This window comes from Chionomys nivalis, chromosome 19 (genome assembly GCF_950005125.1).
Source record: "Chionomys nivalis chromosome 19, mChiNiv1.1, whole genome shotgun sequence".
Classification (NCBI taxonomy): domain Eukaryota; kingdom Metazoa; phylum Chordata; class Mammalia; order Rodentia; family Cricetidae; genus Chionomys; species Chionomys nivalis.
In genome coordinates, this window is record NC_080104.1 from 20,746,663 (window position 1) to 20,760,688 (window position 14,026).

The following is a 14,026-nucleotide window of genomic DNA, read 5'->3' on the forward strand; positions in this document are numbered from 1 at the left end:
AATCCAAAATGATCCCATGGGACATTTTGTTATTACTTAATAGAACTAATTTCTTTTTTTTTTTTTTTTGGTTTTTCGAGACAGGTTTTCTCTGTGGTTTTGGAGCCTGTCCTGGAACTAGCTCTTGTAGACCAGGCTGGTCTCGAACTCACAGAGATCCGCCTGCCTCTGCCTCCCGAGTGCTGGGATTAAAGGCATGCGCCACCACCGCCTGGCTAGAACTAATTTCAATTATATATTCAAGCAATGGTTCTGACTGTAGGTCAGATATATAAGGTACTTTCTTAATGTAGTGTCTTTACTCATGGGCATATTTAAAAGTACCATATTGTTTTCAAGTAAAAGATCTGAGACATTGTCTTATGGGACAAGACAGTTTAATTCCTACAGGGGATTCATTACTATATAATCAGAAAATACATCCCAGAAAGGAAATCCTATCTTTCTAATTACTACCGAGCTTAGTAAACGTTTCAAAACTCATTCATTACCTTCTATCTGGAAGAAAATACATTTTTACATAGGGATTCCTGGGGCGCCCATCTCCTCTAGGGGGTAGATCCGTTGCTTGTAGAACATTTACAATCAGCTGGTGTCCCACTTTATCATACCACAGCTTTACCTAGGAGAGATGCACAAAGAGGTTCCTATTATTCAAAATCACGAGCTAATAGAAACTTTGCATAACTCTATTTAAAGGATGATGTTTTGACTTGAAGTGTCCTAGAATTACAGGGATTTGAAACCACAGCCTTCAAGAAGGTAACTTTTCCATTTAGTAAGCATCTTGTGCATAACCCAAAATCTGCAAATGTGACATCTTCGGCGTGAAAATGCAACTGTTGTGGAATATTATTTTTACGAGACAAAGATGTGTTACACTTGTTTATGCTCTATAATATCACTTCAGCTGTGTAAAGGTGTGTTCCATTTGTTTACAATGCATTTGTTTAACTATGTATCTTACTTTTTCACCTTGCCTGTCCAAGGTACCTGATTGGTCTAATAAAGAGTTGAATGACCACAGCTGGGCAGGAAAATGATAAGTTGGATTGGCAGGCAGGAATAACAAATTGGAGGAGAAATCTAGAAAACAGAGGAGCAAAAGAGGAGAGGGGAGAAAGAAAGGGACACGCCCAGGGCAAGAGCCAGCAGCTGCCAGACAGACTTGAGAAGCATAGTATGCAGAAGGAAGAAAGGTAAAAAGCCCCAAGGCAAAAGTAGATAAAGAAAAACAGTTAATTTAAGTTAAAAGAGAGAGCCAGAAATGAGGCTAAGATAGGCCAAGCATTCATAATTAATATTAAGTCTCTATCACGACTTGGGAGCTGGATGGTGGCCCAGAAAAAAAGTCTATGCATACAAATAATCTTACTTTTTTAATTTTAGAAATACTGAAGTCATCATAATGTTTTTTTGATATCAAACACAATAGTTGGTGATCATCAAAGCTTTTATTTTAGGGTTGGTAGAAATACTTTCTAAATAGCAAGGCCAGGTAAATGGAAGCGTTTGTAAGAAGGAAGGGGAAAGGAGAAATTACATAATCATATTATAACACCAAAAATAGAATGAAAGTGTTTAAAGAAAGTGTTTTCTAGTTCTAAGGGTAGCTGAAATACGAGCTGATTAAGACAGTCAGGGAACGTATTTACCACAGGCCCACACTGCACCAGGCAGAGTTTGCAGTTTCTTAACATTTTTCTCTGTAATAAGCTAGCTATTACGAGAGAAGGGAAAAATCAAAGAGAAGGCTTAACACATAAGTGACACGAGATATCATGAAGTCTTTTTTTTTTTTTTTTTTTTTTGGTTTTTTTGAGACAGGGTTTCTCTGTGGTTTTGGAACCTGTCCTGGAACTAGCTCTTGTAGACCAGGCTGGTCTCGAACTCACAGAGATCCGCCTGCCTCTGCCTCCCAAGTGCTGGGATTAAAGGCGTGCACCACCACCGCCCGGCGATATCATGAAGTCTTAGTGACACTTCTGATAATGAATTCTTCATGCTGCAGCCAAATGGTGAAACACAAGGTGACTCAAACTGGGTCTGAACACAAAGGGCAGAGTTCACGCCTATAGCAAGAACATGGCACTAAACTCATGGTGCTCACTTACACCCTGTCTTTAAATCTAGAAGCTACTTCATCGCTGCAATGAACAGAACAAGGGTTTGCGGATACATGAATCCAACCCTCCATTTTGTTTTTTATACAAACCAACTTAGGCTTTAGCCCCCCTTTAATGGTGCAGGTGAAGAGACAGGGATAAGTACAATGAAAAAATATGTCCAAGCAGCTAAGCAAAACAGGTTATGCTATTTCTTATAAAGAGGGTTTGGGAACAACAGTGACTATAAATTTATTTCCTTTGACTTATCAATCAAAAGAGTATCAAGAGGGACTAGAGAAAATCACACAGCACTAAAGATTAAAAACTCAACTACTCAGAATAATCAGAAGCATGATTTCTTCTTAGTTATTAATACAAATATCTCACTTTCTATTTTTAATCTATGAGCTATTCATAACATTTGGTCAGTTTATTTTTCCAGGTTTCTCCAGAGTAAACCCACAGAAAATATGTTGGTCACTGTATTTGAATAACATCTGTGCTGTTTGTTCACAAACAAATGCCCTAAGAAGATAATGAAATTTTTTTAAATTTAAGTTTCTTAGGTCTAGGATCATAAAGTGGTTAAGATGATTGAACGTGGCTTTCTATGAATGTATGTGACTACTACTGATTTACCATGGAACATTGATGTAACATACCAAAAGTATGAATATTTTTCCAGATGCTACCATTTACCAATGAATGTTTAGAATAATTATCACATCGTAAACATCCAATAAATATTCGTATGCCAATATATGTAACTAGAGGAAAAGCGGGAGAAATATACCCACAATGGTGAAGTGGATGATAGTGTCAAATGACTATGTATTCACTGGAGGCTCTGGAAAGCCAGGCGATTCAAAGAACAAATCCTAATGCCATTCACTGAGTATAAAAAGTACATACAGAGAGCTGCCCTGGTAGGACTTGTGGGGCATCTTTCAGAGCTCCAGGGCTGGTTGGAGAAATAACAGAAATGGAAGGCCTTTCCATCTTCTGAGATTCAAAGGAACTTGAACCTAAAATGAGAATAAAAATGAACAAGGGTTAGGTTAATGTAAGGAATACATTTTTGAACCAAAAGATAATTGTACCTGTAATCTAAATGAAGACATAGTTAATACTATCTGATGTGGGATTTTCTTTTCATGGGATAGCTGGAGAATGCTCTTTTTCATCGTCCTTAGTTAACTATCTACTTTAAATGACATAATAAGATACTGTATTCATTTGTTTTCAGCATAAAAGATTATCCACATGTTGAAGGAAATTGTTCTCTATCAGCTCTGTCATAAATTACATCACTGAACAAGTTGTCTGATGTCATTACCAAGAAGATGATACCTGTTGTGTTAATGATTGTCCCTGATGAACATTGCTATGTACTGTCTCCAGTGACAAACTGATATAGTTTATGAGCCACATTTAAATTTAAATTTCAACACACTTTTAAAAAGGATTACATCTCTTAAATTTTATGTCACAATAAATCTCTCAAACTTCCGAGCATAGTATTTCTTATTAATTTACTGCAGGGGATTCCCTTCACTTTCACGGAAACCTCTATGGAGGCTGCTGTTGCTCTGTGCTCAGGCATATGCAGAAAAACGGGATGCTAGGAAATGCAATTATCCTGTTAGGTCCTTGAATATTCAAAAACTCAGTAAGTGCTTCATTGAGAAATCCGGTGGAATTGCACGTTCCCCACACGGTTCTTTTCTATAGTCTGTGAATGGAAGCTGTGTCCACAAAGACTAGCTGAGACTGCACTGATGTAGTGGGGTAGGGATGTTACAGGTCCAAAAGCTACCTTCCTTACCTTGTACTATCTTTAGCACCTACAACAGCCATTCCTTGCCCTCTTCCTTGACAGAACTAACATCCTGTAACTAATAGATTGAAAACCTTTGAAATCCATTTTCAACTGCCCCAAAAGCTAAGACTGCCATCACATAGAATCTTTTTTTTTAAGTAGTATTGTTGTTTCAATTTGTATTTCATTGAGTAGTGTTTGAAAATTGGGCTGTTTATTGGTTGCTTGTGTTTTTTTCTTATTTTTTAAAAAGAAACAAGCTATGTTTTTTTTTTTTTTAATTTTACATACCAACCCTTGTTCCCACTCCCTCCTCTCCTCCCAGTCCTTCCACCTTTCCTCCACTCTCCCCATCCACTCCTCAGAGAGGGTAAGGCACATTGTTTAGAGGAAGGACCAAGGCCCTCCCTATTATATCTAGGCTTAGCAAAGTATCCATCCAAAGAGAATGGGTTCCAAAAATTCCAGTTCAAGCAATAGGGATAAATCCTGGTGCCATCGGCATCGTAACTCTATAGAAAAGCTTCCGCCATCTTGCTGTAACTACCTCTCTGATGTACTCATCTATGATTTTAAACTTTTCATAATTTATTAACTTTCTTGGTTCTATAAATCTATACAACTACAGGAGAGTTCTTCCATGTTGGAACATGGAATTTGGGGTTACCTAAATTTGTGTTCCTAGCCATGTTCACTAAAAACGGCTCCAGAATAAACTATCTCCTATTCCTTGTAAGAAGAGAGCAGTGTGTTCTGTGTCAGCCACTCCAAAATGAGGATTCACAATGAGGCCACTTCCATCATTTTATGCCCTGAAAAGGAAACTTTTAATTACGTGGAATACAGCTATAAAATGTAATTTCTCTTTAATCAGGTTTCTTTAGCCTAATTCCACTAACCATTTTAGGTCTTAGAATATGTTTCTTACAATAATGCTAGCTTATAAAAATGAGTTTATTTTTAATTTTATCTAGACTATTATTATTTATGGGACTTTTTCCATGTATTTCTTAGCATTAGTCGTCAGAAAGCCCAAAATTGAGTCTGGTCCCAGCTCCAACAGGTATGGGATCATGATGGTAACTTGGCCACTGGTCCCTACTCCAGTATGGTCATGTTTTTCTTCCCTTCTCATCACCAATTATCCTTAAACCAACTTAAGTTTATAGGATAAATTCTGTAATAAGACCTAAAGAATCAAGCCCCTGTTTTAATTGAATGCCAAAAATTTCCAGATTATTAACAAAATTTCATGTTCTACAAGTATTATTAACATAAAATATGATCTTATCCCATCCTGGGGTATTGGTTACATCCATATGTCCTCCCCCACCACACACACTCTCTGTTTTATTTTTTTGTCTCTTTACCAGAAATCAGACGGCCTGGCTGCAAGCTCTTGGTCTTGAGACCTCCTCCATCCTCAGAAAGTTGTATGAACAGAACCCACTCTCCCCAACTTCTGCCATGCTCTGACACTGGCATATGTCCCTGCTTTGCCATCTGCCTCTGCTACTGGGGTCTCAACTCTCCGTAATGCTCTCACCAAGCTATGAGGTCCCTGCTGTCTCTTCATAGAGCTAATAACTTTTCTAATAAACTCTTTACTCCCCAGTCATCAGTCTCAGTTTCCCTCAAAACACCTGCCCCAAACATAACACTTCCAACTTTATATTATCTTTTTTTTTTTTTTTTGGTTTTTCGAGACAGGGTTTCTCTGTGGTTTTGGAGCCTGTCCTGGAACTAGCTCTTGTAGACCAGGCTGGCTTCGAACTCCCAGAGATCCGCCTGCCTCTGCCTCCCGAGTGCTGGGATTAAAGGCGTGCGCCACCACCGCCCAGCTCCAACTTTATATTATAAAGAAGGATATTGAAATGAAGATTTTGGTGTGGTCACAAAAATGAGCAGAACAAAATTCTCGGTAAAGAACCATTTTTTAGTTATTTCCAACATCTGATATTAGTGAAGACAGTCCTTTATATCAAATGACTTAGGAAAACAATCAATCTCCTTTTCTAAGTTACTTTAATATATGTTAATAACAAGGAAATTCTATTACTCACTGGATTCCAGGGGAGGATGGGAACTCTCAGGGATCCGGGGGATGTCACTAAAAGAAACAGGTACAGTGAAAATCCAATCAGGTACACTACCCTGCCTGAGGCAACCACAGCCCAGTTTATTTCAGTGAGGCAAAAATCCTTTGGGGGCCTTTGGGACATAGAAATGAAGGAGAGATACTATTTAGGTAACTACTGATGTGTATGAATGCCAAACACCACATAAAAGAAACTGCAATAAAAAAGAAGTTTTTATATCATTTTAATAGCAAAACACTTTAACATGACAACAATCACACTAATATTGTGGATAAGGTCACCACAATATTTTCACTACCAAAACAGCAGGTTTTGGAAATTAAAAAAATGTTGAAGATAATATTTTATTTCAAGTCTAGAAAATCAAAATGACACAGAATTTTACAAATCAGTAATATGCTTTACAAACACATCTGAAAGAGTTTACTGAGTGAAACAGATGGAAATATTTCTTCATAATTAAATGAGATGATGAAGATCATGGGCAAAGTTAAGAAAATTAAAAGGATGAATTGCTTTGGAAATTAATATGGTGCAAGCTTGCAACAAAAAAGCCAAAATATTTCATATATGTGCATGTAATATATACATGGCACATATAATATGTATGCAAACAAATGCCCTTGATAGATATTTGTATCTCTCTGCTAAAGTTTGCTAGATACATGGCTTTTGCACTACATGGTTAAAGTGAGTTATGAGAGCACCCATTCCTGCCACGCTCACAAGTTACTCTGAAAAAATACTTAAGATAACTTCAGTTTAATCTATTTTCCACTGAGAACTTACTATCCCATAAGAACCTTGGGCCACCTTGCTTTGGGCATTATACTGTATATGATTATTTTGTCTCACCTTTTTCAAAACTATTTTAGTAGCAATTTAAGATCAATAATATGCAAGTACTAATATGACATATTAAAGCAGACTGGAGTTATTGTCAATAGAATTTTCAGCATATCAGTTAATTATTTTAATTACTTACCTTACAGCCTAAATTCATTTGGATTATTTTTCTCTTTCTTTTCTCTTTTCGTTCTTAATGCCTCATCAATTTTTGTGTTAATTAATACTAACTTTATAATTAACTACATCCAAATTTTTTCTACTAACAGTAAGACCTCACGCTGCACATTTTATAAATATATTTTATCATAAATTTTAATGTAACTACCAACTTATATACTTTCCATGAACTAATAATTGAGATTACTTTATAATTCCTAAAATTCAACTATTTTTACAGTGACAATTTCCTCACTGTTCATCTGAGCAAATGGAAAGAATTTATGATGAAGACATTTTAGATTGTAAAAGTCTTTGACAATCTTACAGAGCCAGTTAAAAACTCAGAATGTATAACTCTGAAATACTGTATGGTGTTCCTGAAAGGAGGATCAGCAGGAAGTTGTTTTTAAAATTCCGCATGCATTTTTTGGATCAACATTCAACACTAATTGCTTTTGTAAGATTCCCATGCATACAGTTCCATTTGTTAACACAGGTTTTCTTACTTATTTCTACTCACAAGTCTTGTGATCCATAATTTTAATAATGATTAGGATCACAGAAAAGTCAAGGGCCTCCCAAAACATCTGAAAGGAACTTAGCTTTTAATTTGTATCAATCAATTGTTACAAATTATATCTACGAAGATTCCTGAAATCATTATGTCCACCAATTAAATATTAACAACATTTAACATATTTTTGAAAATATAACCAGAATTATTCTAATGATGTATACAAGAGCTGTGATATTTATTCAGACATAATCTTTGAAGTCATACCCCTCTGAATTCCATAATCCAAGATGGACTAGGGTTTGGAGCTGCCAATGGTTATTTCAAAGCAATGTGTTGACAGAAGCAACAGTGATTCTAGTGTTGTTCCAGTCCACTTTAATTGTCTGTTGTTCTCTTAAGTCATGATAAATCATTGTTTTACCCAGGACTCTGGAAGCGCTACATAACTACAAAATATCTGGCTATGTATGCAAGGCTCAAGGACAAATTTTATATTTATATTTTTAATTATTTTCCAGTTTACTTACCTCTTTTTCAGTCTCATATGTACCTCAGAACTAAAACATATATCACATAAAACTAGCATAAATTGTGGTGTTATTTTAAAAGCCTATATGGATCTATACAGTATTTTTGGAAATATCTTTAATGTTTATTCTTTGTCACCATTTAAATTAATTGAAAATGTAGCTTTGTTTTAGAATTTTATATATTAATATTCTGTGATATATGATCATCCTTTGGCATTCTGACAATATTAGGATGGATATTTTCTTGTGTGTTTTACATTGATAAACACCCATGGAAACAATGAAGATTAAAGTAAACAATTTTCAACAAAATGTCTCGAATCAGAGCTCTGTAATATCTTGGGTTGACAAATAGATATAAAATTTATTTCCAAGAATAAATTTATATAGTGAGCTCACTATAATGACATAGTTCAAAATGTCTACTAAAACTTATAGAATGGCAAATGTAGTTTGATTTTGGACTTAGTGAGTTTGTAGGGAAAAGATAATACTACAGGAAACTGAAGACAGAAACAGAGAAATATTCTACTGTCTACAGATTACTGAATCATGTTTAAAACTGAAATTTTATAAATACCATATATCATAGTGATGCAAACATCTAATCACTCGATATTCCCTGTCTAGTTTTAAACAAAAGCTGAAAGCATTGTTTGCAAGTATATGGAAAAATATTTTCTCCTTGATAGAGTAAGAGGTTATTGGAGATGTATAATCTCCAATTTAAATGTCACAGGATGAACTGGCTGGTTATTCCCTTAAAGGAAACAACACTGATTACATTAGAAATAACAAAAACATCAGCAGTTAATCGCCAAAAGACAAGTTGCTATTTTGAAATATATATATTGATATTTTTATATTGGTCCATGTGGAGCTTCTAATACATAGAGAAGAAAATCCCTATTCTAATTTTAAGAATGATTTATAGTCTATTATATATGCCCATAATAGATGAAAAAGCTATCCATGTTAACATGTACTGTATGAATGTAAACACTTCTTTGTCAAACCCTGCTAAGACATGTCATTCACTAAGCTTAAGAAGTAAGTGTTTTTAGCCTTACCCAATAGGCCTTGAAACAATAATTTCAACTTGAGGTTCTGATTTTGATTCTAAAATAATGTTGTAAACTTCTTCGTTTGTTGCTCCCGGCAGGGGTTTACCATTCCACTCTAGAACTTCATCCCCTTGAATTTAAAAAAAAGGGTATTTTTTTACCTTATATATTCTGTTTACTTTTCTTATGTTTTCTCTTTTTTTAACAAAGAAATGCAAACCATATACCAATCATTGAATACTTGAGACTTTGCTCTCAGAAGCAAAATGACTTGTTATATAATGTCAGCTATTTGGTTCTTCTAACCACCTTTACTTTCTTTGATTTTCCTCCCCAAATATGACTGGTCACTGAACATAGTCCAATACAAAACTGACTTTATTTTTTAAGTATACCAGAAATAATATAAAAATAATCTCATGCTATGGAATGGAAATTAGCACAGCCTACTTGGAAACATTAAAACTAATGGTTAGCAGCATGCCCTGTAATATAATAAATGCAGGCGGCTCTGCATGTGATAGATTCTTATTAAGTAAGCAGAACTTTTGTTGTCGTTTTGGTAAAAATAGCAATAAACATTTTCTAGCATGAATTTTCCATCTCTAACTCAGGCTCCAATGTCTTTACCTGATGCACAACAGAATAAAAAATGCATGAAAGGATCTGAATTCATATCCGTAGGTAAGGTAACATAGGTAGCCATGGCAGTTACAAAGCAAGCAGATGTAAAAACTGTTGCATGACAGTTAATCCCCTTCCAGATGTTCACCACACATGCATTCTACACAGAGCATGTAGTGAGGACTAAAGTCACAGCGGGACATATTTAAGGCAATAGAGAATTCGTATCATACTGATTTCTTTGTGAAATAATCTAAGATCAATGAAGGATAGAAATATGATGTCCCATGGGAATAAAGTAAGGCAACTGATGACTGATATTTAACTCCAGCTTTAAGAGCAGATGATTTGAAGACAAAGATTTATTTTCATAAATATGTTAGAGCCTAAATGGCATTCTGACAGGGCCTTCTAGCTCACAATGGTAGGTCCGGGTGAGATATCTCTGCATTAGTGATTCTTTGAGGTGGCTTACTTTCCTCATGCCCATGCTTATTATGCTGTTCTTACCATTTTAGGTCTTAAAATAATCAAGGACATAACTAAAATCAGTGATTGATTAGGAACATTGTAAACTTAAAGGTAGATACAAATACAAAGTTCTTAGATTTTAAGTCAAGTCATTTTATATTAGATAGAAAAAATCTTAACGTAATTCTTATTTTCTAAAAATTTCTTTTGGGGCTGGAGTGATGGCTCAGAGGTTAAGAGCATTGCCTGCTCTTCCAAAGGTCCTGAGTTCAATACCCAGCAACCACATGGTGGCTCACAACCATCTGTAATGTGTCTGGTGCCCTCTTCTGGCCTGCAGGCACACACACAGAATAGTGTATACATAATAAATAAATAAATATTTTTTAAAAAATAAAAAATAAAAATTTCTTTCCTTAAAAGTAAAGAGCATGAATCTGGTTAAGTTTCATTACTAATATGGTTATTAGCAATGATTAAGTAAGTCTCACTAAGTTGACCTAAGAAGATACCTAGAGAGATTTTCACTGATATACTCCACTGACAAGAAGAAAGGAAAGAAAACAAATTCATTTTCACAATACGTTAGCAATGTTCAAAAAGTTTTTTGAACAAAGAAATAAAGTTTAACATTAATGTTCATTAGACATATATTTATATCTAATGAATTATACATAATTAGACATAGTTCATTAGACATATATTTAATGTATAAATATTCGTATATTTACACCTATGATGAGAAAATACTTTATAAAATAGTACTTACACTGACAATTCCTACTTCATTTTGTTCTATTACTTTTTTTTTGCAAAACGATGAATATAAATAGATAGACTTTAATACTCAACAAAGGATTGCAACCATTGTTTTGCAAGTCATGCATTGTAAATTACTCTTCATAACCCACAGTAATCTGAGCACATAACTTTTAATATTAAACTGACAATGGCTTAATGTATTTATAGTGTTATAAAACTGAATACAGAAAGTATTTGATACCATTCAAACCATTTGCTTATCCTCGGTAGATGTAGTAAACGAGGGGAAAAAAGAAAAAAAAAAACAACACTTTGTCTTTATATTTCATGGTAGAAATATACTACAGCAACCAGTGCAAAAATCTTTTAACAATGTGTTTCCTGCGATCACAAGCATCCAATGAGGAACAGAAGTAGAACCAGGTGGTAGCAGGAGGATAGTAATGAGTCACTGCTCTAGGTGAGCTATCAAGAAACATTTGAATTATGAGCACTGAAGGATGAAAAAGATTTTAACAATCAGAGCAGGCTGACAGCTGGTGCTGATCAAGTCTTGTGGCGGGCAGGGAGAGAGCTGGCCAGGACACAGGTACAGTGACATAGCCAGGGAGCTCGGCAGGCTCACAGTGGGCAGAGCCTCAAAGCTTTGAGTTGGAGAAAAACAAGAAGCAGACACAGATGGACCTAGAGGAACAAGCGGGAGTGTGTCGGTGTTGTGTTTTGGGTGGTTAAACAAAGCAACAGCAAACTGAATTGACTTGAAAGGGAACTGGTCTGTATGAATCCATGGAAGATGGAAGAAAGGTTCCAAAATCCCAAGTAAAAGTCAAAAATAATGTTGCAGGTGACGTTTATGAGCTAAGGCTGTTATATGAAAATAGAAGAGAAGCCAGTTTGTAGATTGAGATATATATCCATTTGTCTCTATCATTGAGTCTATTTATTTTATACAAATAAACTGCTTAAAGTAAAAAGCATACTTGTATGCTTTACAATTAATCCAGCTGTGCCTTATCTATTTTATATAACAGGCTATGTTATAGCGAGCAACAACTTCATTCACTTTTTCAGTAACCATTGAAGAAAACACACCTGAATTCAAAAGCCGTTATACTATTCTCATCTGAAATAAAATGAGTAGCTAAAGTTTGCTAGCTTTAGCTACCTTGGGATTCCAACACATTTGGATTTCAACAAGACTTATTCCTGTGTCAACAATCACCTTTATGGGCACAGTTACCCATTATCTACAGTGAAATCCACTAATAATGTTATTATGGTTTTACCTAAAATTGAAAATAAACAACTCATCAATATCAATTTTAAGTTGTGTTGCTACTGAATTTACAGTACATTCAGTGATCATTATTTTTTACTATGTTACTTAAGGTTATAGAGAGCAAAATAACCTCCCAAATTCTATATAAGCGGCATAATATGTCACACTTAAATTAACCTGCAATTCATTAAATAATCTGTTTAGGAATCATTATTATCATTGGGCTATACGCCGAACATCAGTTACTAATATTAATTAGTGTTTTGACAGATTATGAAAGACAATAATGTGGAATGCATTTTTTGCAATACTAATCCACTTTCTATTTATATTTCTCCTATAATATTATAAAGTCATTTATAAAATGAGCATTCTTTCATTTTTATCTGTTGTTTTATTAATTAAAAAGATTACTAATCTTACTATCTCCTAATTGCTGCTGATGCACAGATCCCTATAAATGAATTGGAGACCGTTTTCACCAGGAAAAGAGCTGGATCCATGCTTTAAAATGACTTGGTGACAATTCACATACAAACTACGGACACAAACTGAAACCCATCAATTTATACAGTGAGAACAAATTGGTTATACGGAAAAGAGAAACGTTACCTGCTCTTAGGTGTCCAACTACATCTGCCAGGCTACCCTTCTTTACTTTGGTGATGAAAGCACCAAGACGTCCTAAGTCTGTCATTTTTCCTCCAACCACCTGGATAATTACAAACTCATGAGTTCCTCAGTGATATCCAGGAATAAATAGGTAAGCAGAACTAAAGGTACACTGTCTTCTAACATGCTTACAAACCAGTGAGGGGACATTCACGAAATTCATTTTTGATAGAAGTAAATAGTAGTAACGCATTATTTTTAAGATTCACTATACTAGGTTTGGCTGTGTAAGGAAGTTTGTGTACTGACCTTGGGGAACAAGTCCCTATTCATGGTTATTCATCAAGTGGTTGGCACAGTTTGCACTGAGTTAATTGGTCTTCCATATCATACCTACCATGTGAATCAACGAATTTGCATAAAGATATGCCCCACTATCCATTTCCAATCTCAGCCCCTTTTCTATGACTGTGGTAGAATATGGTAGACTCGAGTTCATACATTCTAAAGATTCCACCTAAGCAAAGGCCTTGTGGGGAAAGTGACACTGTACAAATTATTCTGTTCCACAACTATCATAGCTGTAGCACATCTGCAACAAAACCTCAGGAAAATGTCATTCCCTTTCCTAGCTATGAACACTTGGCTCTCAAGCTTTAATTATATTTCTAAAATTTCAACATTTTCCATTTTACCTAAAGTCAATATATCTGAAAAAAAAAAACAAAACAACTATAGGCTCAATTTTACAATATGCTCAATTGAGGATGGGTAGAGGAGAGAAAAGGAAGGTGAAATAATAATACTGAATGGTGAGAGTGGTCCACAGTTCTTAGAAATATAGTTATTAATACTATATAACTGCCAGAGTTATTTCATAGCAAGATTAATTAGTAGTAATAATCAACAAAATACAAATAAGTGCATGAATTAATTTTTGCTTGGCTGTCCTTTGATTCAAACACAGGGCTTTCATGGATGCCAGGCAAGAACTCTACAGGTAACTAAACATATTCCATAAATTTATGGCCAACAATTCTCAAGAGATAACACACAACAACAATATTTAAAGCAAAATCTTGGAATATTAATTTAGGAAACTGCCAGCAAAATCATGTGTCTGGATACACATA

General features: G+C 34.9%; 1 protein-coding gene across 31 annotated transcripts in view; it reads right to left on the bottom strand.

The window, feature by feature from the left end:
* The window catches only part of Rims1 (regulating synaptic membrane exocytosis 1), a 454,154-nt gene that overhangs the window by 135,568 nt on the left and 304,560 nt on the right, over positions 1-14,026 (bottom strand). For all 31 annotated transcript variants that reach the window (XM_057794819.1, XM_057794794.1, XM_057794818.1 and 28 more), the window contains 5 exons: positions 12,894-12,993; positions 9,152-9,275; positions 5,991-6,037; positions 3,021-3,133; positions 492-622 (listed from right to left, as the gene is read on the bottom strand). In XM_057794819.1, the coding sequence (XP_057650802.1) occupies positions 492-622; positions 3,021-3,133; positions 5,991-6,037; positions 9,152-9,275; positions 12,894-12,993 (515 nt within the window). The remainder of the gene's footprint in view (positions 1-491; positions 623-3,020; positions 3,134-5,990; positions 6,038-9,151; positions 9,276-12,893; positions 12,994-14,026) is intronic.